The following is a 27927-nucleotide window of genomic DNA, read 5'->3' as shown; positions in this document are numbered from 1 at the left end:
GGTCACATTAGACCTTCTAAGTCGCCTGTGGCAGTTGGATTCTTCTTTGTTAAAAAAAAGGACGGCGGTTTACGTCCATGTCTGGATTTTCGTGAAATTAATAAGATTACCGTACGCAATTCCTACCCATTGCAGTTAATTCCTGACTTGTTTAACCAGTTAGTGGGAGCCAAGTGGTTCTCCAAAATTGATCTCCGGGGGGCATAAAATTTGTTACGAGTGAAGGAGGGTGATGAATGGAAAACTACTTTTAACACTCCGGTAGGTCATTTTGAGAATCTGGTCATGCTTTTTGGTCTTACCAATGCACCTGCATTTTTTCAGAACCTTATTGATGACATCCTGAGACCTTTCATTGGTAAGAATGTGGTTGTGTATTTGGATGACATTTTTATTTATTCGCCAGATCTGGAGTCCCATTGGCAGAGTGTACGTGAAGTTTTGCAGTTATTGAGTGATAATTCACTCTTTGCTAAGCTGGAGAAATGTGAGTTCGCTGTGCAGAAAATTAGTTTTTTGGGCTACATTGTCTCCAGCGAGGGCTTTGAGATGGACCCTGTGAAGGTTCAGGCTGTGCAGGAATGGCCTAGGCCTATTGGTTTGAAATCTATACAGAGATTTTTGGGTTTTGCCAATTATTACAGGAAATTCATTAAGAATTTTTCTGTAATTGTTAAACCTCTAACCGATCTCACCAGGAAAGGTGTGAATACGGCCCAGTGGACTACTGAGGCCATTGAAGCGTTTGAGTATCTCAAAGAGAGGTTCAGTTCTGCCCCTATCCTTATGCAGCCTGATGAGACCAAGCTTTTTTTGGTCGAGGTCGATGCTTCATCGGTGGGGGGTTGGAGCAGTTTTGTCTCAGGAGAACAAGGGTGGAGTACATCCTTGTGCCTTCTTTTCGAGGAAATTTTCGGAAACTGAACTGAATTATGATGTCGGAAATCGGGAGTTGCTGGCTATTAAACTTGCGTTTGAACATTGGCGTCATTTTTTGGAAGGTGCTAGATTTCCTATTCAGGTTTTCACAGATCATAAGAATTTGATCTATCTGGATGCTGCCAAGCGCTTGAATGCCCGTCAAGCTAGGTGGGCACTTTTTTTTTCTCGGTTTCATTTTTCTGTTACCTATATCCCTGGTACTAAGAATGTTAAAGCCGATGCTTTATCTCGCAGCTTCTCTCCTACGGTCGGTGCCGAGGAGGAGGAGAGCATTTTACAGAAAGGAGTTGTTGTGGCGGCTTTGGACTCCGTTTTGGAGAATGGGATTCTGAAAGCTCAAGATGATGCTAGATCTAGCACTCCCCATGGGAGGTTGTTCGTGCCTAGAGCCTTTAGGAGAGATTTGTTTGTGGAGTGTCATGAGTCTCAGTTGGCAGGTCATCCAGGAATTTCAAAAACTAAGAGACTTATCAATCGCAGTTTTTGGTGGCCTGGATGGCAGAAGGAAGTCATCAAGTGGGTGCGTCAGTGTACTGTGTGTGCTAGGTCAAAGGCTTCACATACTCCTGCTGCGGGGTTGCTTTGCCCTCTGGAAGTTCCTAGTGCGCCTTGGACACATCTCACAATGGATTTTATTACTGATCTTACTGTGTCCGAGGGTTGTACTGTCATCTGGGTGGTCATGGACCGTTTTAGTAAGATGTATCACTTGGTTCCATTCATTAAGTTGCTCTGCGCCAAGACACTCGCTAAGGCGTTTGTTAAGGAGATTGTCAAACTCCATGGCGTTCCCACGGATATTGTTTCTGATAGAGGACCTCAGTTTTTGGCTCGCTTTTGGCGTGCTTTTTGTGACAGGTTGGGAGTCCATTTGTCATTTTCGTCTGGTTATCATCCTGTGTCTAATGGACAGACTGAAAGAAAGAACCAGGATGTTGAACAGTTTTTGCGTTGTTTTGTGGCAGACAATCAAGAGGTGTGGTCTGAGTTTCTGCCTCTCGCAGAATTTGCTCTTAACAATCATACATCCTCCTCTGCTGGGTGTTCTCCTTTTTTTTGTTGTACTGGGAGACATCCGTCTTTTGGTTCGTTCTCCATATTAGGATCGGCGGTGCCGGAGGAGGAGAATTTTTCTGGTGATTTGGAGAGAGTTTGGACTAATGTACGTTGCAACCTTCAAGAGGCTAACAAGAAGTCCAAGAAGTATTTTGACAGGAAACGTAAAGAGGTTTTGTTTCCTGTGGGTGACATAGTTTGGTTGTCCTCGAAGAACCTGCGGTTGAGGATTCCCTCTAAAAAACTGGGTCCTAAGTTTGTGGGTCCATTTAAAGTGCTTCAGGTTGTTAACCCGTCTGCTGTTAGGTTGAATGTCCCTACTTACTGGAAGATTAATCCTGTATTTCATGTTTCCTTGTTGAAAAAGGCTGACGTATCTGATAGGGACGCCACTGTCACAGTTCCTCCTGTGGTGGAAGATGGCGAATTTGAAATTTTGCGTATCTTGCATTCTAGATGGCATAGAGGGAGATTACAGTATCTTGTCTCCTGGAAGGGTTTCGGTCCCGAAGACAACTCCTGGGTAAGGACGGATGATGTCTCTGCTCCTAGGCTTGTTAAAGCTTTCCACAGGAGGTTTCCGGATAGGCCTGGGCCTGGAGGATACGGGGGATCCTCATAAAAGAGGGGGTACTGTTAGAACCCTCCTGTTAGTTTTTTCTATCTTGTGTTTTGCGGTCATGTGACCATCTGCCTTTATATTCCAGCTCCGCCGTTCTGGCTTTGCTGGACTTCAGTGTTGTTTGACTGTTTTGCTAGCCTGGTGCTTCGGTGCCTATCTCTGTCAGTTCGCTTGGTCCTCTGGGACCTCTAGTACATTTTTGTCAGTTTGTCTTTTGTGTTCTACAACAACTTCTGTTTAGGAGGTGTCCCATTTTTTTGTCCCAGTCCTTAGTTCTTTTAGGGACCCCTCCCTTAATTCTATAGGTCTTCGTTCAGACTAGACGAGGACTTAAGCGGGTCTGTTCACTAGGAACAGGTAGCCCGCTACAGTACTACTTCTGCATGTCACACTATTCACCGAATAACGGCGATCACAAAAAAAGTGTGCCAATCATTTCTCTCTCCTCTTACATGATATACATGTCAGAGGAGAGAGAAATGAAGACCCCGTGTTATGATCTGCAACAAGTACTAAGGAAAGAAAGGGGAAAGCTATCCCTACAGTAAGACTAAGCTGAATCCCTACGATGTAGCGGGCTGCCTGTTCCTTGCGAACAGATCCGCCTTAGTCCTCGGCTAGTCTGAACGAAGACCTAAAGCATAAAGGGGAGGGGTCCCTAAAAGAACTAAGGACTGGAACAAAAATGGGACACCTCCTAAACAGAGAAGTTGTTGCAGAACACAAAAAGATAAACTGACAAAAAGGTACTAGAGGTCCCAGAAGAACCAAGCGAACTGACAGAGAAAGGCACAGAAGCACCTGGCTAGTAAAACAGCCAAACAACACTGAAGTCCAGCACAGCCAAAAGGGCGGAGCTGGAATATAAAGGCAGATGGTCACGTGAAAGGAAAACACAAGATGGAAAAAACAAACAGGAGGGTTCTAACACCCCGAGCCGTCCCCCAGTACCTCCGCCGTTTTCTGATCTACCCCCAGCCCTCCGGCATCATGCTGAAGAAAAAAATGGCGGGCGTATGCACAGTGCGCCCGCCGAGGTCTGCCGGCCGGTACCCTGCAACAACAGGGAATTTTCCTTATTAGTTCCTTTTGATCACTGTGTTAACCCTATCAAAATGGTCAAAATTAAAAAATATATAAATCAAATCCCCCTTTCTCCCCCCCTTAGTTAGATAAAAAATACACTGCTCAAAAAAATAAAGGGAACACTCAAATAACACATCCTAGATCTGAATGAATGAAATATTCTCATTGAATACTTTGTTCTGTTCAAAGTTGAATGTGCTGACAACAAAATCACACAAAAATCATCAATGGAAATCAAATTTATTAACCAATGGAGGCCTGGATTTGGAGTGACCTCCAAAATTAAAGTGGAAAAACACACTACTGTAATGCACACGCCCAGACTGACTGGCGTGTGCGTGATTAGTGATTCCACTGTGCCATGAACCGGAGAGTGCCTGGAGGGGCATAACTAAGTATCTGCCCGATCCGACCAAGGTCGCACGACGGCATACGACGCCAGTGCACCAGGGAGGAACCGAGCAGAGGGACCAGGTGCCACTCCAGGTCAGACCCCGGACACCGGCTGTTGACCCACACCGGGGAATACAGGAATAGGCAGGCTAGAGTGCAGGCTGGGTAGGGTCCAGTACAGACTGGGAGACGGGTCCAGAGCCACAGATGCGGTAATCAAGCAGAGCAAAGCGAAACAGCAGGTGCAGTAGACAAGGCCGAGCAGAGCAAAACCGCAGACGCGGTGGACAGGGCTGAGCAGAGCAAAACCGCAGACGAGGTGGACAGGGCTGAGCAGAGCGAAACCGCAGACGCGGTAGACAAGGCCGAGCAGAGAGAAACCGCAGATGCGGTAGACAAGGCTGAGCAGAGCGAAACCGCAGACGCGGTAGACAAGGCTGAGCAGAGCAAAACCGCAGACGCGGTGGACAAGGCTGAGCAGAGCAAAACCGCAGATGCGGTGGACAGGGCTGAGCAGAGCAAATCCGCAAGTGCGGTGGACAAGACTGAGCGGGCAGGAACCGCCGAAACGGTAAGCAAGACAGGACAGAGATAAATCGCCGAAGCGGTAAACAAAGATAAAGCAAAGGGGACAGGGCACTGTTCACACGGAACAGACTGGAAAAGAAAGACAGAACCAGAAACACACAAGGTACTTGCAAAGAAGTAGCGAAAGGACTCCAACTCACAAACGGAAGTACAATGACAACGAGTAGAAGTTAGGTGCAGGTTCAGACTCTACAGAAAAAGGGAGCAAACGGATATAAAGACAAAACAGGTAAGAAGCTAGGAGACAGTTCAGACAAGAACAGTAACTGCAACAAAATGCAGGAACGAGCCTAGGTAAAGCCAAGTGTTGGTTCAGACACTGCAGAAAAAGGGAACAAACGGACATAAAGACAAAACAGGTAGGAAGCTAGGAGACAGTTCAGACAGGAACTGTACTGCAACAAATACAGGAGCGAGTCTGGGTATGCGGCCCCCAGAGGGCAAGACGAACAGGCTAGGAGCGTGTTCAGACAGGCCTGGAAATACGGCCTCCAGGAAGGCAGACAGACAGCTGGCTAGAGCACACAGACAGGAAACAGTTCAGATATGGGAACTGATACCGCAAGGCAGAAAACATAGACAGGACCTGGCGCATCAGTGACAAGAAGCCAACTGACAGAACAAGATGCTCAGGCATGAATTCCAAGGAGTAGCTGGTTTAAATACCAGGTGACAGACGGCAACAGGCTGAGGACGCATTAGGGGCGTGTCTGCAGCAGCTACAAGAAACAGGAAGTTCAGCGGGTGTCGCGCTAAGCAGCCAGAGCAGAGCAAACCAGACAGTATGGAAAGAAGCCAAAGTGGCAGTCTGGACTGGAAATAAAGTGCACGCTCTTGCACAGTGGGAGATGGACCACTATGCAAGGACGCCGCCAGGTATGTTACAACTACAGGTTGATCCAACTTTGATGTAATGTCCTTAAAACAAGTCAACAAGTCAAAATGAGGCTCAGTATTGTGTGTGGCCTCTACGTGCCTGTATGACCTCCCTACAATGCCTGGGCATGCTCCTGATGAGGTTGCGGATGGTCTCCTGTGGGATCTCCTCCCAGACTTGGACCAAAGCATCCGGCACTCCTGGACAGTCTGTGGTGCAATGTGACGTTGGTGGATGGATCGAGACATGATGTCTCAGATGTGCTCAATCGGATTCAGGTCTGGGGAACGGGCGGGCCAGTCCATAGCTTCAATGCCTTCATCTTGCAGGAACTGCTGACACACTCCAGCCACATGAGGTCTGGCACTGTCCTGCATTAGGAGGAACCCAGGGCCAACCGCACCAGCATATGGTCTCACAATGGGTCTGAGGATCTCATCTCGGTACCTATTGGAGGTCAGGCTGCCTCTGTCGAGCACATGGAGGGCTGTGCGGCCCTCCAAAGAAATGCCACCCCACACCATTACTGACCCACTGCCAAACCGGTCATGCTGAAGGATGTTGCAGGCAGCAGATCGCTCTCCACGGGGTCTCCAGACTCTGTCACGTCTGTCACATGTGCTCAGTGTGAACCTGCTTTCATCTGTGAAGAGCACAGGGCGCCAGTGACGACTTTGCCAATCCTGGTGTTCTGTGGCAAATGCCAAGCATCCTGCACGGTGTTGGGCCGTGAGCACAACCCCCATCTGTGGACTTCGGGCCCTCATACCACCCTCGTGGAGTCAGTTTCTAACCGTTTGTGCAGACACATGCACATTTGTGGCCTGCTGGTAGTCATTTTGCAGGGCATTGGCAGTGCTCCTCCTGTTCTTCCTTGCACAAAGGCATAGGTAGCGGTCCTGCTGTTGGGTTGTTGCTCTTCTACGGCCCCCTCCACGTCTCCTGGTCTACTGGCCTGTCTCCTGGTAGCACCTCCAGCCTGTGGACACTATGCTGACAGACACAGCAAATCTTCTTGTCACAGCTCGCATTGATGTGCCATCGTGGAGGAGATCCCACAGGAGACCATCCGCAACCTCATCAGTAGCATGCCCAGGCATTGTAGGGAGGTCATACAGGCACGTGGAGGCCACACACAATACTGAGCCTCATTTTTACTTGTTTTAAGGACATTACATCAAAGTTGGATCAGCCTGTAGTGTGTTTTTCCACTTTAATTTTGGGGGTGACTCCAAATCCAGGCCTCCATTGGTTAATAAATTTGATTTCCATTGATGATTTTTGTGTGATTTTGTTGTCAGCACATTCAACTTTGTACAGAACAAAGTATTCAATGAGAATGTTTCATTCTTTCAGATCTAGGATGTGTTATTTGAGTGTTCCCTTTATTTTTTGAGCAGTGTATAAAATAAAAAACATTTTTTTTCCATTCTTTGCAGTTAGGGTTACGGTTAGGATTAGGGTTGTGTTAGACTTAGGATTAGGATTAATGTTAGTGTTAGGGCTGTGTTAGGGTAGTGTTAGAATTCTTTAGGGTTAGGGTCGTGTTAGGGTTAGGATTAGGGTTGTGTTAGGGTTGTGTTAGGATTAGGGTTCTGATAGGGTTAGGGTTAGGATTAGGGTTGTATTAGGGTTGCGTTAAGGTTATGGTTCGGATTAGGGTTAGGGTTGTGTTAGGGTTAAGGTTGTGTTAGGGCTGGGGTTAGGGTTGTGTTAGGGTCAGGGTTGGGGTTGGGATTTTTTCAAAAGTATAGAAAAAAATGATGACGATACTTGAGTTTGCTTCGGGTGCTCGGGTATGCACCGAGTATCGCGGGTGCTCAAGTAACATGCTCGAGTCCCCGCCCCATATGCTTCGCAGCCAAAAGAACCTCACGGGGATTGCCTGCCATGCACGAGCAATCCCCGCATGTTTTTTTTTTGGGGTGTCTAACAACCGTGAAACATGTGGGGTGGGGACTCGAGCATGTCACTCGAGCATCCGCAATACATGGTGCATACCCGAGCACCCGATGCAAACTCAAGCAGCGAGCACTTGCGCTCAAGACTAATGACAACTTATTGAATATGATGATCTGATGTTACCAAATTCTGTGTCATACCTCTGGGTTCAAAATGTTCACTATAAGTTGATAAAATCCTTGAGGAGTCTAGTTTCCAAAATGGGGTCACTTGTGGGGGGTTTCCACTGTTTAAAAAAATTTGGGTCTAAAAGTTAAATATTTATTTTTTCTTCCACATTCCAAAAATTCCTTTGAAGCACCTGAAGAGTTATTAAACTTCTTGAATGTGGTTTTGAGCACCTTGAAGGGTGCAGTTTTTAGAATGGTGTCACTTTTGGGTATTTTCTGTCATAAAGGCCCCTCAAAGTCACTTCAAATGTGATGTGGTCTCTAAAAAAATGGTTTTGTAAATTTTGTTGGAAAAATGAGGAATCACTGGTCAACTTTTAACCCTTATAACTTCCTAACAGACAAAAAATTTTGGTTCCAAAATTGTGCTGATGTAAAGTAGACATGTGGGAAATGTTATTTATCAACTGTTTTGTGTGACATATCGCTCTGATTTAAGGGCATGAAAATTAAAATTTAGAAAATTGCGAATTTTTCTAAATTTTCACCAAATTTCCAATTTTTTCACAAATAAACGCAAGTCATATTGAATAAATTTTACCACTATCATGAAGTACAATATGTCACGAAAAAACAGTCTCAGAATCTGTTGGATCCGTTGAAGCGTTCCAGAGGTATTACCTCATAAAGTGACAGTAGTCAGACTTGTAAAATTTGGCTTGGTCATTAAGGACATAATTGGCTCCATCCTTAAGAGGTTAAAGGGGTTTTCTCACAAACAAAAGTTCATTTTAATCTATAGATCTTGGAATAATAATACTTTCCACAATTGGATGTGTTTAAATAAAATATTCCTGTGCTGAGATAATCTTATACTGTAAATGTTCCCCTGTGTAATGGCTGTGTCTGGCCTTGCACGGACCGCGGTCTGATCATACCACATCTCCTGGGCAGGGGATGAAGCAAAAGAGTATACAGACATTACAGAAGGGGATCACAGCTGACTCTTTTTGTAAGGAAAAATATTTCTCTTCTTGTTTTTAACCAATGTTTTACTTCAAAGAAAGAATCAGCTGCGATCCCGTGCTGTGATGTCAGTATACTCTTTTGCGTCCTCTCCTGCCCAGAAGATGTGGTATGATCAGACCATGTTCCTGTAAGGTCAGACACAGCCATTACACAGTACACAGCAGGGGCACACTTATAAGATTATCTCAGCACAGGGATATTCTATTTAAACACATCCAATTGTGGAAATTATTGTTATTCCAAGATGTATTGATTAAAATCAACTTTTGTTCGTGGGAAAACCCCTTTAACATTGCAAAGTGTAGGAGAAGCTTTATAATTTATGTACTTCTTTATCCATACTGGAAAAACACTGATGACACACTGATGGTAAAAATGAACACACGGATGACACACTGATAATACCTGTAGCTTTTTTCACCGTGTTTTATACAAACATATGGAGTCTTTGAAAGTCAGTGGATTCATCATTAGCGATTTTTTTTTAAAGTAATTTTTGTTCATTTTTTTTCACCAAATTCATCAAAATGGTGCACACAGCTAATGAATTAGGTGTACAAAATGCCTCTTGTTTTTGTTTTTAACTGTTTTTGCTACTTTTTAGTGCAAAAATTCACATATTCCTTTAAAATACAGCATGTCAGTCTTCAACTACGCCAAAATAAAAAAAATTGTCAGAAACCCTACTCCAAGTTGGGACTTGGGCGTTAGGAATTGTGGTTCTGTGCTCCCACCTGGGAATAGAGCAGGTCCCATGCTGCGCTACTCCGGTTGCAGGCGCCGCCATTGTCCTGATCCTGGAGGCTTTTCGAGCGTCACGTTCTGGTGTCGTGGGATGTGTGAGGACACGGGACACTGTGTCTGTCACTGATTTCCCCAGTCACCAGGCAACGCAAGACCCTGCTTTGGTACTAAGCAATGGTGGAATTGTGTTCATTCTGCTGTGCAGACTGGCAGGGAGTAGCTGTCTGGGGATGACAGGGAGGTATTCAACACCTGATCATTAGGCGGGCAATATAATCCTGCTCCCTGCTCAGTGACTTGCTGTTTAGTACAGTTCCATGTGCTGTAGTGGTGAATGGTGCTAGCATTAGGTTTGCTATCTTTTCCGGGGTTTTCTCATTTTCTCTTCTGGTACTCACCTGGTTCTTGACTAGGCACCAGCCACGTCACCAGACGCCAACGGTCCGGCAACAGTGGGCCTGGGAAGGGCTCTGCCAAAGTCCCCCTTCCATTTACTGGGAGCTGGGTGAAGAGTATTCCCGGCCGTCCAGGGCTTGCTGTCATAGGTGTGTCAGGTGTAATAGACAGTCGCTCTGGATCTAGCTGTAGAAGGTCACTGCGCTTGGCATTGCAGACACCTTCTTAATCCTTTTCCCTTTAAGACCCTGCTGCGACCTCCCTCCTGCTGCTGATTGACACACCCTTGTATGGGAGTTAAAAACACTCAGTTTGCTCCATGCAATTGCTGGTGATACTTCTATGTACAGGTTTGGAGCATTAGCAGTCGGATAGCATCTTCTCTGGTGCCCCTTGGAGGACAGTTGGCGTTACTCCTCTGGTGTCTGCTCAAGCTAAGTTAATCCCCTTTGTCTACCTTGTTGTCTTTAGTTTGTAGTGGGACCTGACCAGTGCTCACCTCTCTCCCTATCTAGGGCCAAGCTCTAGGGTCATCCAGGGTCCTGCTCAGCGATAGGTGTGGAACCTATATAGGGATGGTAGGGTAGGCAGGGTGATATTAGATCTGCCTAGGGGTCTCCACTCCCCCTTTCCCTAGTGTTTGGGCTTCCTCCCTCTCTTCCCTTCGTGTTGCACTTAGTCTTTACCACACCTTGCGTGACACTCGCCTAGCTGGGCAGCTTGCGCCAAGTGCGTCTGTGGCTGCGCCTTTGCTGGTTTGGCGCCAGTCTTGCTGTGTCCCTCTGCAAAGCACATACATAACATGGGGATAGAGGTGCTAAAACAATGCAACATTTGATAAAAGTCACATTTCATGAAACTAAAAACATCTGGATGAGCAAAGTTGTTGAGAAAAACAAAAAAAAGACTTAAAAAAGAAAGACAACCTAAATAATGGTTCAAAATGTAGAGAAAATAAGGTGGAAGTACAAAAGCCAGTAAAAAAGGAGCAAAAAGCTAGAAATTTGGAGAAACTGCAATGATGCATCAGGGCCAAAGCCACCTAAAATGCTTATGAAAGTCACCAAGAAAAGTGCTTTTCCCTGTGGTTTAATATGAAAAATACAAAAGTGAACGTGAAGGAGCCTATAAAAAATAAGATTGTCAAGGTTACACTAAGGAGATACCAGGCGTGTATTGTGGTGGGAAAGAAACACTGCACCACGTGGAAGCTTTGAAGACAATTGTTGACGCAGAACCTTTTAATTGCCACTAGATGGCGCTATACGCTTGTTTTCATCCCAGCACAGCACGCTTCCACTACTCCAGGAAGTGTTTGCAGTGTACGGGTCCCTGTAGGAGTCAAAAAGCTTCAGTCGCTCCGCAGCCTGGAAGGTGGGTATATTGATGTGATAACATTCGTGTCTTCATTAGTGGTGGGAGAATGCAGAAGGCTTCATGCTGTTGTCATTAGCTTTACTGTTAAACAGAGGGACCAAGCACCGACATCATATTCTTCTGATGAAAGGTCCTGGCAGGCAACATGGCTCCCTGCAGTTATGGATACTTGTGATAGGAGCTGTGCTAAAACGAACACTTGGGAGATTTCTGTGCAGTCACTGGCTTCATGTCAGGTGAGTGGAATAAACACTCCTGGCATTCCCACTGTGTACTGTATCTGTGGGGTTTTCTTCGTTGTGTGCAGAAAATCTGCATTTAAGAAATTATCTGTATTTGTTTTTGGATTTTTTTCCCCTATAGACTTCTGTGGGGAAAAACAATGTAAAAAACTAAGATGCATTTTCAGTGCAGAATCTGTGTTTCCACAGTAAAAAAAAAAGGGAAAAGTGATAATCAAAGCAGATTACTATTGCATATTTTAGTGTGGTCACTTGCAGAAAAAAAGCACATGGGAACATGACAGGGCCCCACTATCAGTATTTTTTCTCATAAGTGGGAGCCAAAACCAGGAGTGGGTGATAAACACAGAATTGGTGACTTGTTTCTATTATACTTTTCCTCTGATTGTCCAACTCCTGGTTTTGGCTCCCACTCCTGAGAAAAAATACTGACCGAATACTGATAGTGGGGCCGTGGCCTTAGGCTAAGTTCTTACAATGAGTTTTTGACGCTTATTTTCATTGCAAAAAACGCAGTGTTTTACAGTTCCGGCAAACTGTATAGAAATCTCATGCCCTCTGTGGGTTGTTTTTTTTTTCCGTAGGGTAAACTGACCTGCGGTGCGTGTTTGAAATCTGCAACATGTCAATTTCTCTTCCAGTAAATATGTTTTGTTTGCTGATTTTTTTTTTTACATAAAATTGAATGAGAAGAGGAAAATCTGCAGATTAGAAAACCCGTTTTTATTGCATTTCCACACTAAAAACGTATCTAATCCGCACGTGACTTTTAATCAGAGCTAAGTAATTGGAAGTTTCCAAAACAAAACTGTTTTTTTTTTTTTAAAACATGACACACCAAAAAAGACAAAAAACACAGCTTAAAAAGAACAAAATGAAAAACCACAAATAATCTAATTTAGGGCTTGTTCTCACACTGTTTTTATAGTGTTTTTTATTCTCGCATAAAAAAAAATGCAACATTTGAAGGTGCCAGCAAAATGAATGTAATTACCACAATGTCAACCACATGCTGCTTTTTATTTTCTTTCGCGTTTTTAAATGATTAATGCGATTTGTAAATCTACAGTATGGGAATTCTTTTAGGCCATGTTCATACCATCAGTATTTGGTCAGTTTTTTACTTTAGTATTTGTAAGCCAAAACCAGTAGTGGAGCAATCAGAGGAAAAGTATAATAGAAACTCGTCACCACTTCTGTATTTATCACCCACTCCTGGTTTTGGCTTACATATACTGAACGTGTGAACGTGGACTTAGTTTTTTTTTTTTACCTATGCAGTTGAATGCATAAAAACACATAATGCACCCAGCGTTTCTTCTGCGTGGATGTTTTTCATGCTGAAAAAAATTCTGCAAAAGAGCACTATTTGGACATAGCCTATAAGCTAATTGATGCAGAAATACTGCCTAAAATCTGCAGCATAAAAAACCCAAAACATCAACTACTCATCATGGGTATTTAGAAATAAAATATATAAAGTGCCCATTCATTTTCTGAAGCAGGAGAAGCTAGTGCAGATTATTATAATGTTATAGTTCATAGTAAATACTACTAATGGATTACATCACTATGTCCTGCAGTGGACATGTATATCGCCTATAATCTGTATAATCCATTGTGGTTTCCCAATATGTCCTTAAAGGGGTTGTCTGTGATTGTAGGATAAGTTGTCCAGAGAAAAAAATCTTGCGTTGTGTTGAAAAACATCTCCTGGGACACTGTAGAGAAATGATTGTACCACTGGTTCCACAACCAAGTCAATGTAACCGCGAGCTGTTGGTGTGCCTGAAATAAAGACTAGAAGGGTCCGGCCACCGTGCATTATGTGACCCCACACCATAATTCGGGGAGTAGGACTGGTGTGATGTTTCATCGTGATTGTCTCTTTACGGAGTTACCAACATGGTCTTAAAAGCAATATCTGTCTTTCACTGCATCCAAGAAAAAAATAAGACTAGTTGTTGAAGAGGATAGACCTCCATTCCACTCTCCTGCTCTGCAGTATGATAACCTTTGAGAGTGGTGGCGTGAGGTCAATGGAACTCCTATAGCTGAACATCCGGCTCGTAGCGAAATGTTATGCATACGCCTTCTGATGGTTTGTGTAGACAATATTTGATGCCTTAGGCTTGGTATGTGATTCCAATTTCACATGCAGTACAGAATGAATCAATTGTGGAACCAGTGATACGTCCATTTCTCCAAAGTTTCCCGGGAGCCATTTTTCTACTTGATAACACTAGGCAGCATGTTGCTCGTGCTACTGAGAGCAGCCTGTGTGCCTAAAGATGAAATCATGGCTGGACTTGTCTAACAGCATGTACATCTGGGACATCATTAGTCAGCAATTGCAAAGGGTGCTGCCAGCAGCGGATCTTGATAATTTGCGTGCCCAAGTGCATTCATCGTGGCAGAACATTACTCAGGCAACCAACAATCTCACTGATAGCACATCGATTCATGCAAGTACAGTTAGGCTGTGTGCCCACGTAGCATTTTTCAAGCGTATATGCTGCGGAATTTCCGCAGCGTAAACGCTTGAAAAACGCATGTATATCCGCACCCCATGGTCCCCAATGGGATTCCGCAAGTTCTATGCACATGCTGCGGATTTTTCCGCAGCGTTTATGCCGCGTTCAAAAATCCGCAGCATGTCATTTAATTTTGCGTTTCCGCAAGCGGAATTGCCTTTGTCCAATGCATAAAAAACGCAAGGTAATTCCGCATGTGGAAAACGCGTGATAAACGCGCGAAAAATCCGCGATAAACGCGTGCGGAATTCCGCATGCGTTTTTCCGGGAGAGGACTTGCATTTATGCAGCAGAAATTTTCTGCTGCATAAATGCAACGTGGGCACATAGCCTTATTTCTCTGCTTGCTGCTCAAACTAGGTACTGAATCAGTTGGGATGTTTAGAAAATGTTGTTTCCATTTTCTCATCATTAACATGTCTATTGATCCGGTGATTTCCATAATTCCACAACTTTTTCTTCTTGGTTTTGCAATTTCAATGTTGAGCTGTGTGCCACAGTTTGATTGGTAAGAGAATCAGTAATACTGTGTCAAGGAGCAGAAATAAAGTATCTTAATCACAAATGAATTCCCCCTACCAGAAGATTATTGCTGATATGATGAGTGTGGTTTGTGCTATTTGTGTGCTGCTCAGTATCCCTGCTGTCCTGTTGAATTCTAGCCAGAAGCAGTGAAAGGACTGTATGATATAGTCTTCACATGCTGCTGGTTTTGCTAAAAGCGCACAGCTGGTACTTTACTGGATCAGATACTTATTGTGTGGGCGTTCTTAACAACTGAGCTGATAAAATGTTATTCTTTGTGTTACAGAATATTTCAAACCAAGTGCAATGGAGTGTAAATCCAGAACTTCTAAAACAGACGATCATGTGCAGTATTACCCCATTCTTCCTATTCACAAATGCAAAGATAAGCTTCTTCAGGCTGCAAGAGAGCATTTGTTTTTTATTGTGACAGGAGACACAGGTAGTGGGAAGACTACTCAGCTGCCCCAGTATCTCCACAAAGCAGGTAACTCTATTCTATAACTACCCACCACACATCATAATGTCATCAGTAAATACAAGTCCTTAAAGGGGTTGTAAGGAGATTCCAACTCAGCACCTATCCACAGGTTAAAGGGAACCGGTCACCAGGTTTGTCCCATATGAGCTAAGGCCAGTACCTTTCAGCCCTGACATATAGCATTCTAATATGATGTATATATGCCCCCAATCCTTCCTGCAAGACTAGAAAAAAACCTTTTATAATATTCACCTACGGAGAGGTCGGGTCCGATGGGCGTCGTTGTCGTGGTCCGGTACCTCCTCTCCTCTTGTGATGCTGTCTTCCTTCTGTACTTCGTGTGGATGACACGTCCTACGTCATCCACACAGTGTCCCTGGCATCACGCTCCTGCACAGGTGTACTTCTCTGCCCTCTTAAGGGCAGAGCAAAGTACTGCAGGGCATATGCGCAGGAAAAGGCCAAAGAGCCCCGGCACATGCGCACTACAGTACTTTACTCTGTCTTGGTCAGGGCAGAGAAGTACACCTGCACAGGAGCGTGATGCCAGAGACGCTGTGTGGATGTCTTAGGACGTGTCATTCACACGAAGCACGCGTTGCAAGAAGAGAGGAGGCACCGGACTAAGACAGTGACGCCCATCAGACCCCCATAGGTATTGTAAAAGGTCTTTTCTTGTCTTGTGCTAGGCCGGATTGGGGGCATACAGTGGCGACCAAAAGTTTTTTGCATTTTTTTTTTACAAGTGTGATCACTTCTGTCTGGTTGGTGTGATGCCATTTCCCTGGTGATGAATTGAAAGTTCATGAAGTTGTCATGCAAGACCTTAATTTTAACCAACATGCTTTTGAATATAGGTATGGTCATTTCATTAAAGAAAACTGACTGCCAAAAGTTTTGCATATACTATTTATTGCTCACAACATAGAGAGTAATTCACTGTTTACAATGCCATAGCTTAGTATTTTGTAGCTTAACCTCGTGCTTTAATTATTGCACAACACTGACGGGGCATTGAAGCCACTAGGGTATTCAAGACATCTTGAGGGATCTTGGTCCATTCCATTTGCAAATCTGCAAACAATTAATCTTTATTGCTATGGGTATGGGCCCCAACTCTTTGCCCTAACTCATCCTACCTACTTTGGTTATACAATGTGGCTGCATTACATTCTCCAGTATATTCTTGTACATAGTAGCATTCATATTTCCATCAATTCGATGCAGAGAAATAGGCCCAAACCATGACATTGCCACCACCATGTTTCACTGTAGGTGTTTGGTACCTTACATCATTGCGTTTTCCAATTGGGCGTTCTATATAGTGCTTGCCATCTCTACCAAACAGATTGAACTTGGAATCATCCGACCACAACACCTTAGATCAATCTGTCTCTTTCCATTGACTGTGTTCTTTGGCAAACTCAAGTCGGACCTTCCGGTTCTTTGCAGAGATGAAAGGCTTCTCGACTGGAACTCGTGCATTCAACCCTACTGCTCTTTGTCGTCGCACCCCGTATTCTTCGATCATTTCGTGTGAAATCTGTACAGCACTTTTATGGGCATCAGATACTGACTTTTTCTTAATAATGTGATCAACTCTGGAGGAAGTTTTCGATGGTCGTCCATTTCTAGGTTTGTCAGCTGTTCCATAACCTTCTTTTTCTTTCTTTAATATACGTGACACTTGACTCTGAGAACAGTTGAATTCCATAGCTACCTCTTTTTGGCTTTTGCCTGACTTCATTAATAATAAGCTTCCTGACATCTGGTGATTAATTTGGCTTTGTCTTTGCCATGTTTTAACCTAAAAACACACACATAAAAAATAAATTTTAGGTAAAATTCGAGTACCCGTGACAAAATATGCAAAACGTTTGGCCCAGCAAATATTGAAAATTAACACGTAAAGGGATAAAACCATGTCAAACACAATTTTCTTCCTTATAGCTGACAACCATTTGCTTCTGGTTTGCTAAACTCATCAGGGAAATGGCATCACAACAGCCAGACAGAAGTAATCACAATTTAAAAAAAAAATGCTAAACTTTTGGCCGCCGCTGTGTATCAGGGCTGAAAGGTACTGGCCTTACCTCATATGGGACAAACCTGGTGACAAGTCCTTTAAATGATAAGTTGCTGAGGATACCACTGATCATTAGAATGGGAGCCTGAGTCATCTGTTTGAATGGAGAAGCCATCGATCAAGTACACAGCCGCTACATTGAAAGGCTATGGGACACACAAAGATTGCCAAATTCTGCACCTGACTATATTCTTTAATCCCACAGACAACAAATAGAGTGGCAGAGGGAAAATTTGACCTTCATTTCATTTAACTTCCACTACTCTGACGACTGAAGCCACATCTTAGTATTTGATGCATAGAGGTTAAATCTTTCTTACCCTTTTGACCAGAGACTAATTGTTCAATTTACCCTTCTTTAAGGTTTTGGAAAACACGGTATTATTGGTGTCACCCAGCCACGACGAGTAGCAACAATTTCTGTGGCACAAAGAGTATCAGAAGAAATGGATTGTTCGCTGGGGAGTACAGTTGGTTACCAAGTGCGTTTTGATGACTGCACTTCACAGGTAGGTCTTTTCAGTTTTTTTATCGGTCATATGCTCTATTGTAATTAGTGATGAGCGAGTATGTTTTGTTAACCCTTTTGTCGAGTATACTCGAGCGAGCACCGAGTATTTATAGCGTGCTCGGTGATATGTTTGAATCATTCCCGTGTGCATGATTTGCGACTTTTTGACAGCTTTAATACATGTGAGGAATGTCTGCTTCTTATACATTCCTCACATGTATGAAAGCTGTCAAACCGTCGCAAATCATGCACACGGGAGTGATTCAAACATATTACCGAGCACGCTATAAATACTCGGTGCTCGGCCGAGCATTCTCTGCGAAAGGGTTAACAAAACATACTCGCTCATCACTAAATGTAATTAAATTTGTCTCCAATAGCATATTCAATGTTTAAATCTTAAAGTATATTCCAACGTTTTTTTTAAAAGGCTGGGAATGTGGTAAATATACACATTAACAAAATGTAACACTGAAAGGTATGTGCACAGACATATTTTAAACTTGGGTAAACTTGATGAGTTCTTTAAGCGGATACGCTTCTGGAAACGCTGGCGTGTTTTACAATCTTTTGAAAGTAAAAAAGACGCCAGATGTCTTCCATCTGTCTTTTTTGGGCTTCCCATAGACTTCTTTATTTAACTTCCAATCGGAAGACGCTACAAGAATGGTCAAGTAACATCTTTTAACCACTTTGCATCTTTTCAAACCTGGAGCGGTTAAAGAATGATCAAAAGACTGAATGTATGAACAACATGACGTTATTACATAGAATTGAATATTTAACTTTTTTTTGTGTGTGTGTTTTTAGGGCCTTGAGAAAGACATTAGTTGCAGCACATGCCCTTATTGAGAAATCCCCTACTGCTTTAGTGCCATCATTCTGGTGCTCCCGCCATCCTTGTTGATTTGCACTACAGTGATAAAGTGCCATACATGTGGCTACTGCCATCAGCCACTACCCTCACCGGTGGTACAGCAGTAGACTCTTGCCAGAGATTAATTCTACCACATCCCCTGCCTTTTTAGAATTCTTTATTTTTTTAAATCCTGGATAACCTCTTAATGTTATTGCCCTTTCATGTACGACCAACTCCCTGATTAACCACTTACCTTAAATGCTTTTCAGGCCTTATGTAGGTAATAAGGAGCAGTCATCTATTTGGGACCCCCGGTGTTAATCATAGTGAATAACTGCTCTAAAAAGTGTTTTACACTGTGGACTGTACTTTTCTGCATTCCACATAGGGGCAGTTGATTTCAGTGGGTGGTTAATAATACTTTAAGAGTATTTTCACTCACCTCTGTTTAATATCTATCCAAGCACCTACTCAAACTATCCTTGTATTCTTTGACTGTCCCCCAAGTCCAGCAACTAGCAAACTCCTGCAGAAAACTCTCATGCCAAGACATTCATACACTGTCTTTTAGTGCTGTCTTCCATATCCTCACTCCACACAACAGCCACCATTTTCTACAACACCATACTCGCATCATCTCTTGACTCGGTTGCCCCTCTCATGCATAGCAGAATGGAACAGCTCCATAGACAGCCCTGGCACACAAAAAAAGCAGTTTTCAAATTCAACTTGGACCTCATTTCACTAAAAAGGACTAGTTCACAACTCTCATAGCATCACTATCCCACAGCCCCAAACACCTATTAATCACTTTTAATTCCCTCCTTTGTCCCTGTTGTCCCCTCTCAGTTCTCTCATTTCACAGAAAACTTTGCCTCACATTTCAAAAGCAAGATCAATCACATCAGAGAAAGTTTTGATGTACAACCCCCCCCAATCCACCCGTACTGAAGAAGTCATCCCTTGGAACCATCTTCTTAGTCCAGTTGTAGCTTCACGTCATTATTTGCCTCAAAACTCCTTGACCAGCATGGACCACGTTGAATTCCACAGCCAACTTTCATTTAAGACACTCTTTGACCAACTTCAATCCAGATTTTGTCTCCACCACTCCACTGAAACTGCCCTAACCAAAATTACAAATGACCTACTAACTGCCAAAGCTAATAGACAATTCTCTGTACTCCTACTCCTTGACCTGGTATGTGTCTACACAGTTAACCACTCCCTCCTACTACAGATCCTCTCTTCCTTTCTCATCAAAGACCTTGCCCTCTCCTAGATCCTCTCAAACCTAACTAGCCACACAATTAGCATCTTCCATTTCCATACTACCTCCTCATCCCAATTTCTCTCTGTTCTGTCTTTCGTCTCTGTCCTGGAAACCCTACTCTTCACCATTTATACCATTGGCCTGGAACAACTTCTAAAGTCCCATGGCTTCCAATGCCGCCTATAGTCCAAAAATCCCAGAGTGTATCAATTATATTCTCTTCCTCACTGTGGTTTCTAAAACCTAACTCATAATCTTTCCTACATCTTACTTAAATTCACCCCCTATCAGAACAGTCAATCACAGTAAGTGACTTTGTGCTTTTTCCTCTACTATACAGTGGCTTGCGAAAGTATTCACACCCTTGGCATTTTTTTGTGTTTTGCTACCTCACAACCTGGAATTCAGTTTTTTTTTCTTTTTGAGGGTTTGCATCAGTTTATATAAAGAACATGCCTACAACTCTGAACATTTGGTTTTCTTTTTATTGTGAAGTGAACAACAAATAGGACAAAATAATTGAAAACTTCAGTGTGCATAACTATTTACTCCCCTAAAGTCAGTAGTTTGTTGAGCCTCCTTTTACGGCTTTGACTAGGCCACTCCAAAACATTTTACACGTTTCCCCTTTAACTACTCGAGTGTCGCTTCAGCAGTATGCTTTGGGTCATCGTCTTGTTGGAAGGTGAACCTCCATCCCAGTCTCAAATTGCTGACAGATTGAAACAGGTTTTGCTCAAGAATATCCCTGTATTTCGCACCATCCATCTTCCCCTCAACTCAGACCATTTTCCTTGTCCCTACTGCCGAAAAACATTCCCATAGCATGATGCTGCCACCACCATGTGTGGGGATGGTGTTCTTGGGGTGATGAGCTGTGTTGGTTTGGTGTCAGACTTGGCATTTAACTTGGTGGCCAAAAAATTTAATTTTGGTCTCATCTGACCACAGCACCTCCCGCCATACATTTGGGGAATCTTCTTCATGTCTTTTGGAAAACTCAAAACGAGCCTTACAATTTTTGTGTGTAAGTAAAGGCTTTTTTCTGCTCACTCTTCCATAAAGGCCACCTCTATGGAGTTTGCTGCTTATTGTGGTCGTATGAACAGATACTCCAGTCTCTGCCTGGGAACTCTGCAGCTCCTTCAGGGTTACCTTTGGTCTCTGTGCTGCCTCTCTGATTAATGCCCTCCTTGTCCGGGCTGAGAGTTTTGGTGGGTAGCCCTCTCTTGGCAGGTTTGTTGTGGTACCATGTTCTTTCCATTTGATGATAATGGATTTGGTGGTGCTCCAGTGGGGATCATCAAACATTGAGATATTTTTCTATAACTATGTACTTCTTAACAACTTTGTCCCTGACTTGTTTGGAGATCTCTTTGCTCTTCATGTTGGTGTTTGGTTAATCCACTCTTGCGTATTGGTAATGCAGCCTCTTTGGCCTTTCAGAAAGGTGTGTATATACTGACAGATCATATGACACTTAGATTGCACACAGGTGGACTTCCTTTCACTATGCATGTGACTTATGAAGGTAATTGCTTGCACCAGAATTTTTTAGGGGCTTCATGGCAGAAGGAGTGAATACATATGTACATGGCAATTTTTAGTTATTTGATCCCATAAATTAAATTTATGTCTATATTTTTTTTTCATTTCACCAACTTAGACTACTGCGGATACATTACAACCTGTGTTTATATATTTTTGTTATCCGATTTGTGTGTAATGCAACAAAATAGTTAAAAAGCAAAGATGGGGTGAATATTTTCGTAAGCCGCTGTAAGTCCACTGCTTTTTTGTAACCCTTGACTCTGCTCTGTCCTGCAAACCGCACATCCAAACCCTTACCTCTTCCTGCAGACTCCAGATTCAAAACATTTCCAGAATCTGTCCTGTCCTCATCCCCTAATCAACAAAAATGTTGGTGCATTCCCTCATGATCTCCCTCCCTGACTACTGCAACAACCTTCTGTGGCCTCCGATCTAACACTCTTGCACCCCTCCAATCTATGCTTCACTCCGCTGCCAGATTAATCCACCTCTCCTCTTGCTACTCTTCTGCCTTCTACCAGTCCTTTCCCTAACTTCCATTTCCCCAGCAAATCTAGTTTAAATTACTATAAATTACTTGAAAAGCCGTCCATAATCTCTCTCCTACCATACATCTCCAAGCTAATCGCCCGATATCTTCCCACAAATAATCTCTGGTCTTCATGAAATCTCCTTCTTTCGTCAACCGTTGTACATTCCTCGTCCATCTATCTCCAAGATGCCCCCAAGCATCCCTCATACTGTGGAACTCATTACTTCAGCATACCAGATTGTCTCCCACAATCAATCTTCAAGTGCAAAATGAAAACTCGTCTCTTCTAGAAAGCCACCAGCCTGCAATAACCATGTTGCCACCTCATTACCACCAGAACTGTTCCAACCCTCTAACCTACTGTCTCCTTCCCTAACACTTTGTAGATTGTAAGGGGCTGAGTCTGTTGCTGTTAGCTTGTTTATTGTACTTGTATTTTATATATGTATTATATTTATGTAAATCCTTTTCACATGTACTGCGTCATAGAATTAATCTTGCTTTAAAATAAATAATTTTTTAAAGTGGGAATGAAGCAAAAGCATTTAATCAAAACACTTAAAAAATATATAATTTTATTTCCCCAATGGGCCGATCTGCTGTCAGTGTAACCCACACTTATAATGTGCTTTCATGTTGCCTTATAGAAGCTTCATTTGTATGCTAGATTGCCACCATCTTGTAAGAATTTCCTTACCACTGGATGTCGGTTGTCAGTTATAGCCTGAATATGCTTGCTTAGTCAAGTTGTGATATGTATAGGTATGACTACATAATGTCTTATAAATGATTTTTCCTCTAGAAAACTGCAATCATGTACATGACTGATGGATGTCTGCTGAGACACACACTGACCGATCCCAACCTCACAAAATTCAGCATAGTTGTCTTGGATGAAGCTCATGAGCGGAGTTTAAGTACTGTAAGTGCAATTTTAGATACATCTTGGTGTAGAATATGTGTAATACTTGTTATTTTTTGACTAAGATGGCTTTTGCTCTAAGTGGCCACAAACAGAATCTTTTTTTTTTCTCTTCCCTATAGACGTAACGGGATCATTGTATGATGTCCTTACTTTTTTTTTAACCTCTCCCCTTGCAGGTGTATGAAACTTCCTATACATTGTGGGTGTTGGCTATGTTATACAGCCACCATCTGCTGCTAACAGAGGTCAGATTTAGCTCCGATCTGTGCTGTTTAGCCTCTTAAGACTCCCCAAACATATTAGATGAAAGTTGGTTGAACCAATCCCATGTCAGTGGCACCAAATGACCATCTGATATGTGTGCATTGGGGACTCCTGTCTCTCCCTCGACAGGTGATATAAGGTGGAAAGCAGGTTTGGGCATTTGTAATTTCAACGCCTGATCTCTTTTATTTTAAAGGGAATCTGTCATCAGGTTTTCCCCATATAAAGTATTGTCACCACCATTAGGGCCTTTTTTTACAGGATACTAGAATGTGCACTGTAGTACCTTGCTCTGCCTTCTGCAGGGCAGAGAGAACTGTGTCTGCGCATGAGGACGATGCCGGGGACACAAAGCAAAAAGGAGGACAGCGATTGTAAGAATAGAGAGAAGAGGTGCTTGATCAAGCTCAGAGACGCCTATAGGACCGGACCCCCCCCCCCCAATCTGTGAGTATAATAAAAGTTCTTTTTTGTGGTCTACAGACTGGATTGGGGACTTTTTACAGCATTCCAGTGTGGTGGTGGCTGTATTTTATATGGGAAAAACATAGTCACTGTCAGTCACTAACTGCGCCATTTAAGTCATTTGAATCTGGGGGGACAAGCGTTTACTCACCTATGTCGCCTGGGATTACTGAAAGCCCCTCTATCTGCCTTGTTAATACTCCCATCTGCCCTGTTAGTACTCGATTAAATCCTCATCACTGTAAAGAAGTACATACTCCTCATGTAAAGAGTCATAATTGTTCTGTACATAAACTTTATGCTGTTTTGTAATGTACATCCAAGAATGGTAATGGTTGTCTGAAATCACGATGTATGGGACACATCTGATTGATGGAACATTCTTGTGTGCCAGTTTGCACTTGCTTTGTTCCCCTGATTTATAGGTTTTGGAGAATACAACCCCTGGCAAAAATTATGGAATCACCGGGCTCGGAGGATGTTCATTCAGTTTTTTAATGTTGTTGAAAAAAAGCAGATCACAGACTTGGCACAAAACTAAAGTAATTTCAAATGGCAACTTTAGGGCTTTAAGAAACACTGAAAGAAATCAAGATTAAAAATATGGTACTCGGTAAGGGTAATTTTTTTCAGACCAAGCAGAGGGGAAAAAAATATGGAATCGCTCAATTCTGAGGAAAAAAATATGGAATCAAGAAAAGCAAACACACAAAAGAACACTCCAATACATCACTAGTATTTTGTTGCACCACCTCTGGCTTTAATAGCAGCTTGCAATCTCTGAGGCATGGACTTAATGAGTGACAAACAGTACTTTTCATCAATCTGGCTCCAACTTTCTCTGATTGCTGTTGCCAGATCAGCTTTGCAGGTTGGAGCCTTGTCATGGACCATTTCCTTCAATTTCCACCAAAGATTTTCAATTGGATTGAGATCCGGACTATTTGCAGGCCATGACATTGACCTTATGTGTCTTCTTTCAAGGAATGTTTTCACAGTTTTTGCTCTATGGCAGGATGCATTATCATCTTGAAAAATGATGTCATCATCCCCAAACATCCTTTCAATTAATGGGATAAGAAAACTGTCCAAAATCTCAATGTAAACTTGGGCATTTATTGAAGATGTAATGACAGCCATCTCCCCAGTGCTTTTACCTGACATGCAGCCCCATATCATTAATGACTGTGGAAATTTGCATGTTCTCTTCATGCAGTCATCTTTATAAATCTCATTGGAATGGCACCAAACAAAAGTTCCAGCATAATCACCTTGCCCAATGCAGATTCGCAATTCATCACTGAATATGACTTTCATCCAGTCATCCACAGTCCACGATTGCTTTTCCTTAGCCCATTGTAACCTTGTTTTTTTCTTTTTAGGTGTTAATGATGGCTTATGTTTAGCTTTTCTGTATGTAAATCCCATTTCCTTTAGGCGGTTTCTTACAGTTTGGTCACATACATTGACTCCTGTTTCCTCCCATTCGTTCCTCATTTGTTTTGTGCATTTCCTGTTTTGGAGACATATTGCTTTAAGTTTCCGGTCTTGATGCTTTGATGTCTTCCTTGGTCTACCAGTATGTTTGCCTTTAACAACGTTCCCTTGTTGTTTGTATTTGGTCCAGATTTTAGACACAGCTGACGGTGAACAACCAACATCTTTTGCAACATTGCGTGATGATTTACCTTCTTTTAAGAGTTTGGTAATCCTCTCCTGCATGATTCATGTCAGTCCACTTGGTGCAACAGCTCTCCAAGGTGTGATCACTCCTTTTTAGATGCAGACTAACGAGCAGATCTAATTTGATGCAGATGTTAGTTTTGGAAATGAAAATTTATAGGGTGATTCCATAATTTTTTCCCTCTGCTTGGTCTGAAAAAAATTACCCTTACTGACTACCACATTTTTAATCTTGATTTCTTTTAGTGTTTCTTAAAGCCCTAAAGATGCCATTTCAAATGACTTTAGTTTTGTGCCATGTCTGTGATCTGCTTTTTTTCAACAACATTAAACAACTGAATGAACATCCTCCGAGCCCGGTGATTCCATAATTTTTGCCAGGGGTTGTAGAATGAGTGTCCTCTGGTGGAAAATAGAGCATCAACCAACGACATGCAGCGATCACTACTGGATGGAACAATGTTTTGCTGGCACTGTCATGGTGGGGACACTTTGTGGCTCCCACTGTTATGGGGGCATTATTAAGTAAGCAGTTGAAAGGTTTTCCCTATGTTCTCCTCATAAGGTGGGAACTCCCACAATGCAGACAATAATGTCCTAGAAGGGAATACTGTTTTTTGCTTTCTTTTATCCCCTGGGATTGGTACAATCTGATAACTTGGTGTTTGAACCAGAAAATTATGTACACCCCTTGTTTAGAGTATTATAGTTTCTTCACTTGTTACAGATAAAATTGGCCAATGTGCTTGTTTTTTAATTCCAGGACATTTTGTTTGGTCTTCTGAGAAAACAGTTCCTGATGAAATTCACTTCAAAAAGGAAATACCCTCTCAAAGTTATAGTAATGTCTGCCACTCTGGACATCGAGAAACTGTCTGAATTCTTTGGCAATTGTCCAGTGTGCTCAATTCCAGGAAAGGTGTTTGCAATTAAAGAGAGATTCCATAACCTTATTGGCCCCAGAGACAGAGATGGCAGTGCATATGTTACAGAGGTATGTTTGTTCTGCTAATTAACTACTAAGCCTAATTACGAGATTGTGGGATTTCCTGAGTGTCATGAAAATAAACTCTTAGGACAGTTATAGCTGTATTACCACTGCACTTTATCGTCCACACTAATACTCTATGTAGTGCCTGCACCCCTGTGGTTCTACTGAATCAAAATTGGATCACTTTTTGGTACAATTTAATCGCTTTGGTTTGGGTCTTAGCCTGTGTGCCCACGATGCGTTTTTTAAGTGTTTCCGCAGCGGCAAAAACGCTTAAACGCATGGTAGAAGGCCTGCCATGGTCCCCAATGATAATCCGCATGTGCTGTGCACATGCTGCGGATTATCATTGCGGAAAAAAGCGCAGCACTACCAATTATTTTGCGGAAGTGCTGCGTTTTCACCGCCATTGAAACGCATGGATTACGCATCACTACTTATGTAGATGCGCATTCAACGCGTTTCAATGTGCGGATGGTACCTGGGTCTAGAGGACAGGAGACTCTCCTCCGGACTCGGGTACCATAGAACCTGTGAAAAAAAGAATAAAATAAAAAATAAATGTTTTATTTACCTTCTGATGGCCCCCGCTGCGCTCGTCCTCCCATGCCGGCAGCTCGCGATGGACTGAAGGACCTTCGCTGACGTCATAGTCATGTGACGGCAGGTCCTTCAGTGCAGTGTACCGCGAGCTGCCAACAAGTGAGAATGGAACGAAGCAAGACTCCGGGGGCCATCGGAAGGTAAGTATAGATTTACTTTATTTTTAACCATTCTTTAAGGTCACACTATATAAATCCATGCTGGTTGCATGGATTTATATAGTGTGACCAAGTTGACAAGCACTTTCCAAGTGATGCGCTTGTCAACCCGCATGCGGAAATGCATGTGAAGAACGCTTCACATCCGCATGTACAATCCGCATGTACAATCCGCATGTGTTTTTTTTTCTGCCCGGGAGATGCAGAAACGCTCAGGAAAAATCCGGAGCATTTCTGCATCTTGGGCACATAGCCTTATAGGTGTATTATAGCCATCTAAATTTAAACCCTTTCTGTCTTTTGATGGACATGTACGTCAAAAGTCGTGTCCCTGCCTTTAATGTTGGCTCGCAAACCGAGCAAACATCTTTCCTGCCCATGATGGTTGATTTAATTAGCCATCATGTGCCATTAAAACTGCCGCAGTTAACCTTTTAAATGCTTTATACTTGCTTAATCTCATGCACTTTATCTGAGAAATAATGATATCCCACAATGCTGGTATTTAATTTTTGGTAGGCATTGCGACCAGCGATATAGTAGAATTATAGCATTGTATTGAGTTGAATATCAGGATTGCCATTATGGTGGTTTGCATGTAGCAATTTTTTATGCAGATATTAGCAAGTCGATTTCAATGTCCCTCACAGTGTAAAGGCACCTTTTTTATCTTGTATTTTCTGTATATCTACCTTTTGTTTAAAAGAAATATTTTCATTAATAAAGTATTATTATATTTTTATAAGTGTACACTGTGCTTGCCTGGTTATATTTACTTACTGAGCTGGGCCTATTCATTTTCAATCAAAATGTACAGTACAATATTTTAACAACCCCAGAGCGCTAAAGTATGTACAGCTCAGGAGCTGAGCTCCCTCCACAAGCCATAGATGCTGACTTTGTTACAAAGCTGGCATCTGTCTCTGTCAGCAGTGAGTGGAACTGAGCTCCAATTACTGCTGTTAACTAGTTAGATGCGATCAACAATTGCTGCTGTTAACTATTTTGATTCCTTGTCAATCTATCGGACAGCATAATTTAAATGGAGCAGCACCATATTCC

At 42.7% G+C, this 27927-nt stretch overlaps 1 protein-coding gene across 4 annotated transcripts in view; it reads left to right on the top strand.

The window, feature by feature from the left end:
- Positions 1-11088: 11088 nt before the first annotated feature.
- Positions 11089-27927, top strand: part of DHX40 (DEAH-box helicase 40) — a 141296-nt gene continuing 124457 nt past the window's right edge. For 2 of the 4 annotated variants that reach the window (XM_073665598.1, XM_073665595.1), the window contains exons 1-5: positions 11126-11418; positions 14770-14970; positions 17414-17559; positions 22579-22698; positions 25877-26107. In XM_073665598.1, coding sequence (XP_073521699.1) covers positions 11412-11418; positions 14770-14970; positions 17414-17559; positions 22579-22698; positions 25877-26107 — 705 coding nt within the window. In that variant the 5' untranslated portion in view covers positions 11126-11411. Of the gene's footprint in view, positions 11419-14769; positions 14971-17413; positions 17560-22578; positions 22699-25876; positions 26108-27927 lie in introns of all 4 variants that reach the window. The other 2 variants (XM_073665596.1, XM_073665597.1) reach the window with 2 other exon arrangements.

Source organism: Phyllobates terribilis, unplaced genomic scaffold, assembly GCF_046119375.1.
Source record: "Phyllobates terribilis strain yellow unplaced genomic scaffold, ASM4611937v1 Scaffold_2__4_contigs__length_985480577, whole genome shotgun sequence".
Taxonomy (NCBI): domain Eukaryota; kingdom Metazoa; phylum Chordata; class Amphibia; order Anura; family Dendrobatidae; genus Phyllobates; species Phyllobates terribilis.
The sequence above is the reverse complement of the archived record's forward strand: the minus strand, read 5'-3'. Positions and strand labels throughout refer to the sequence as shown.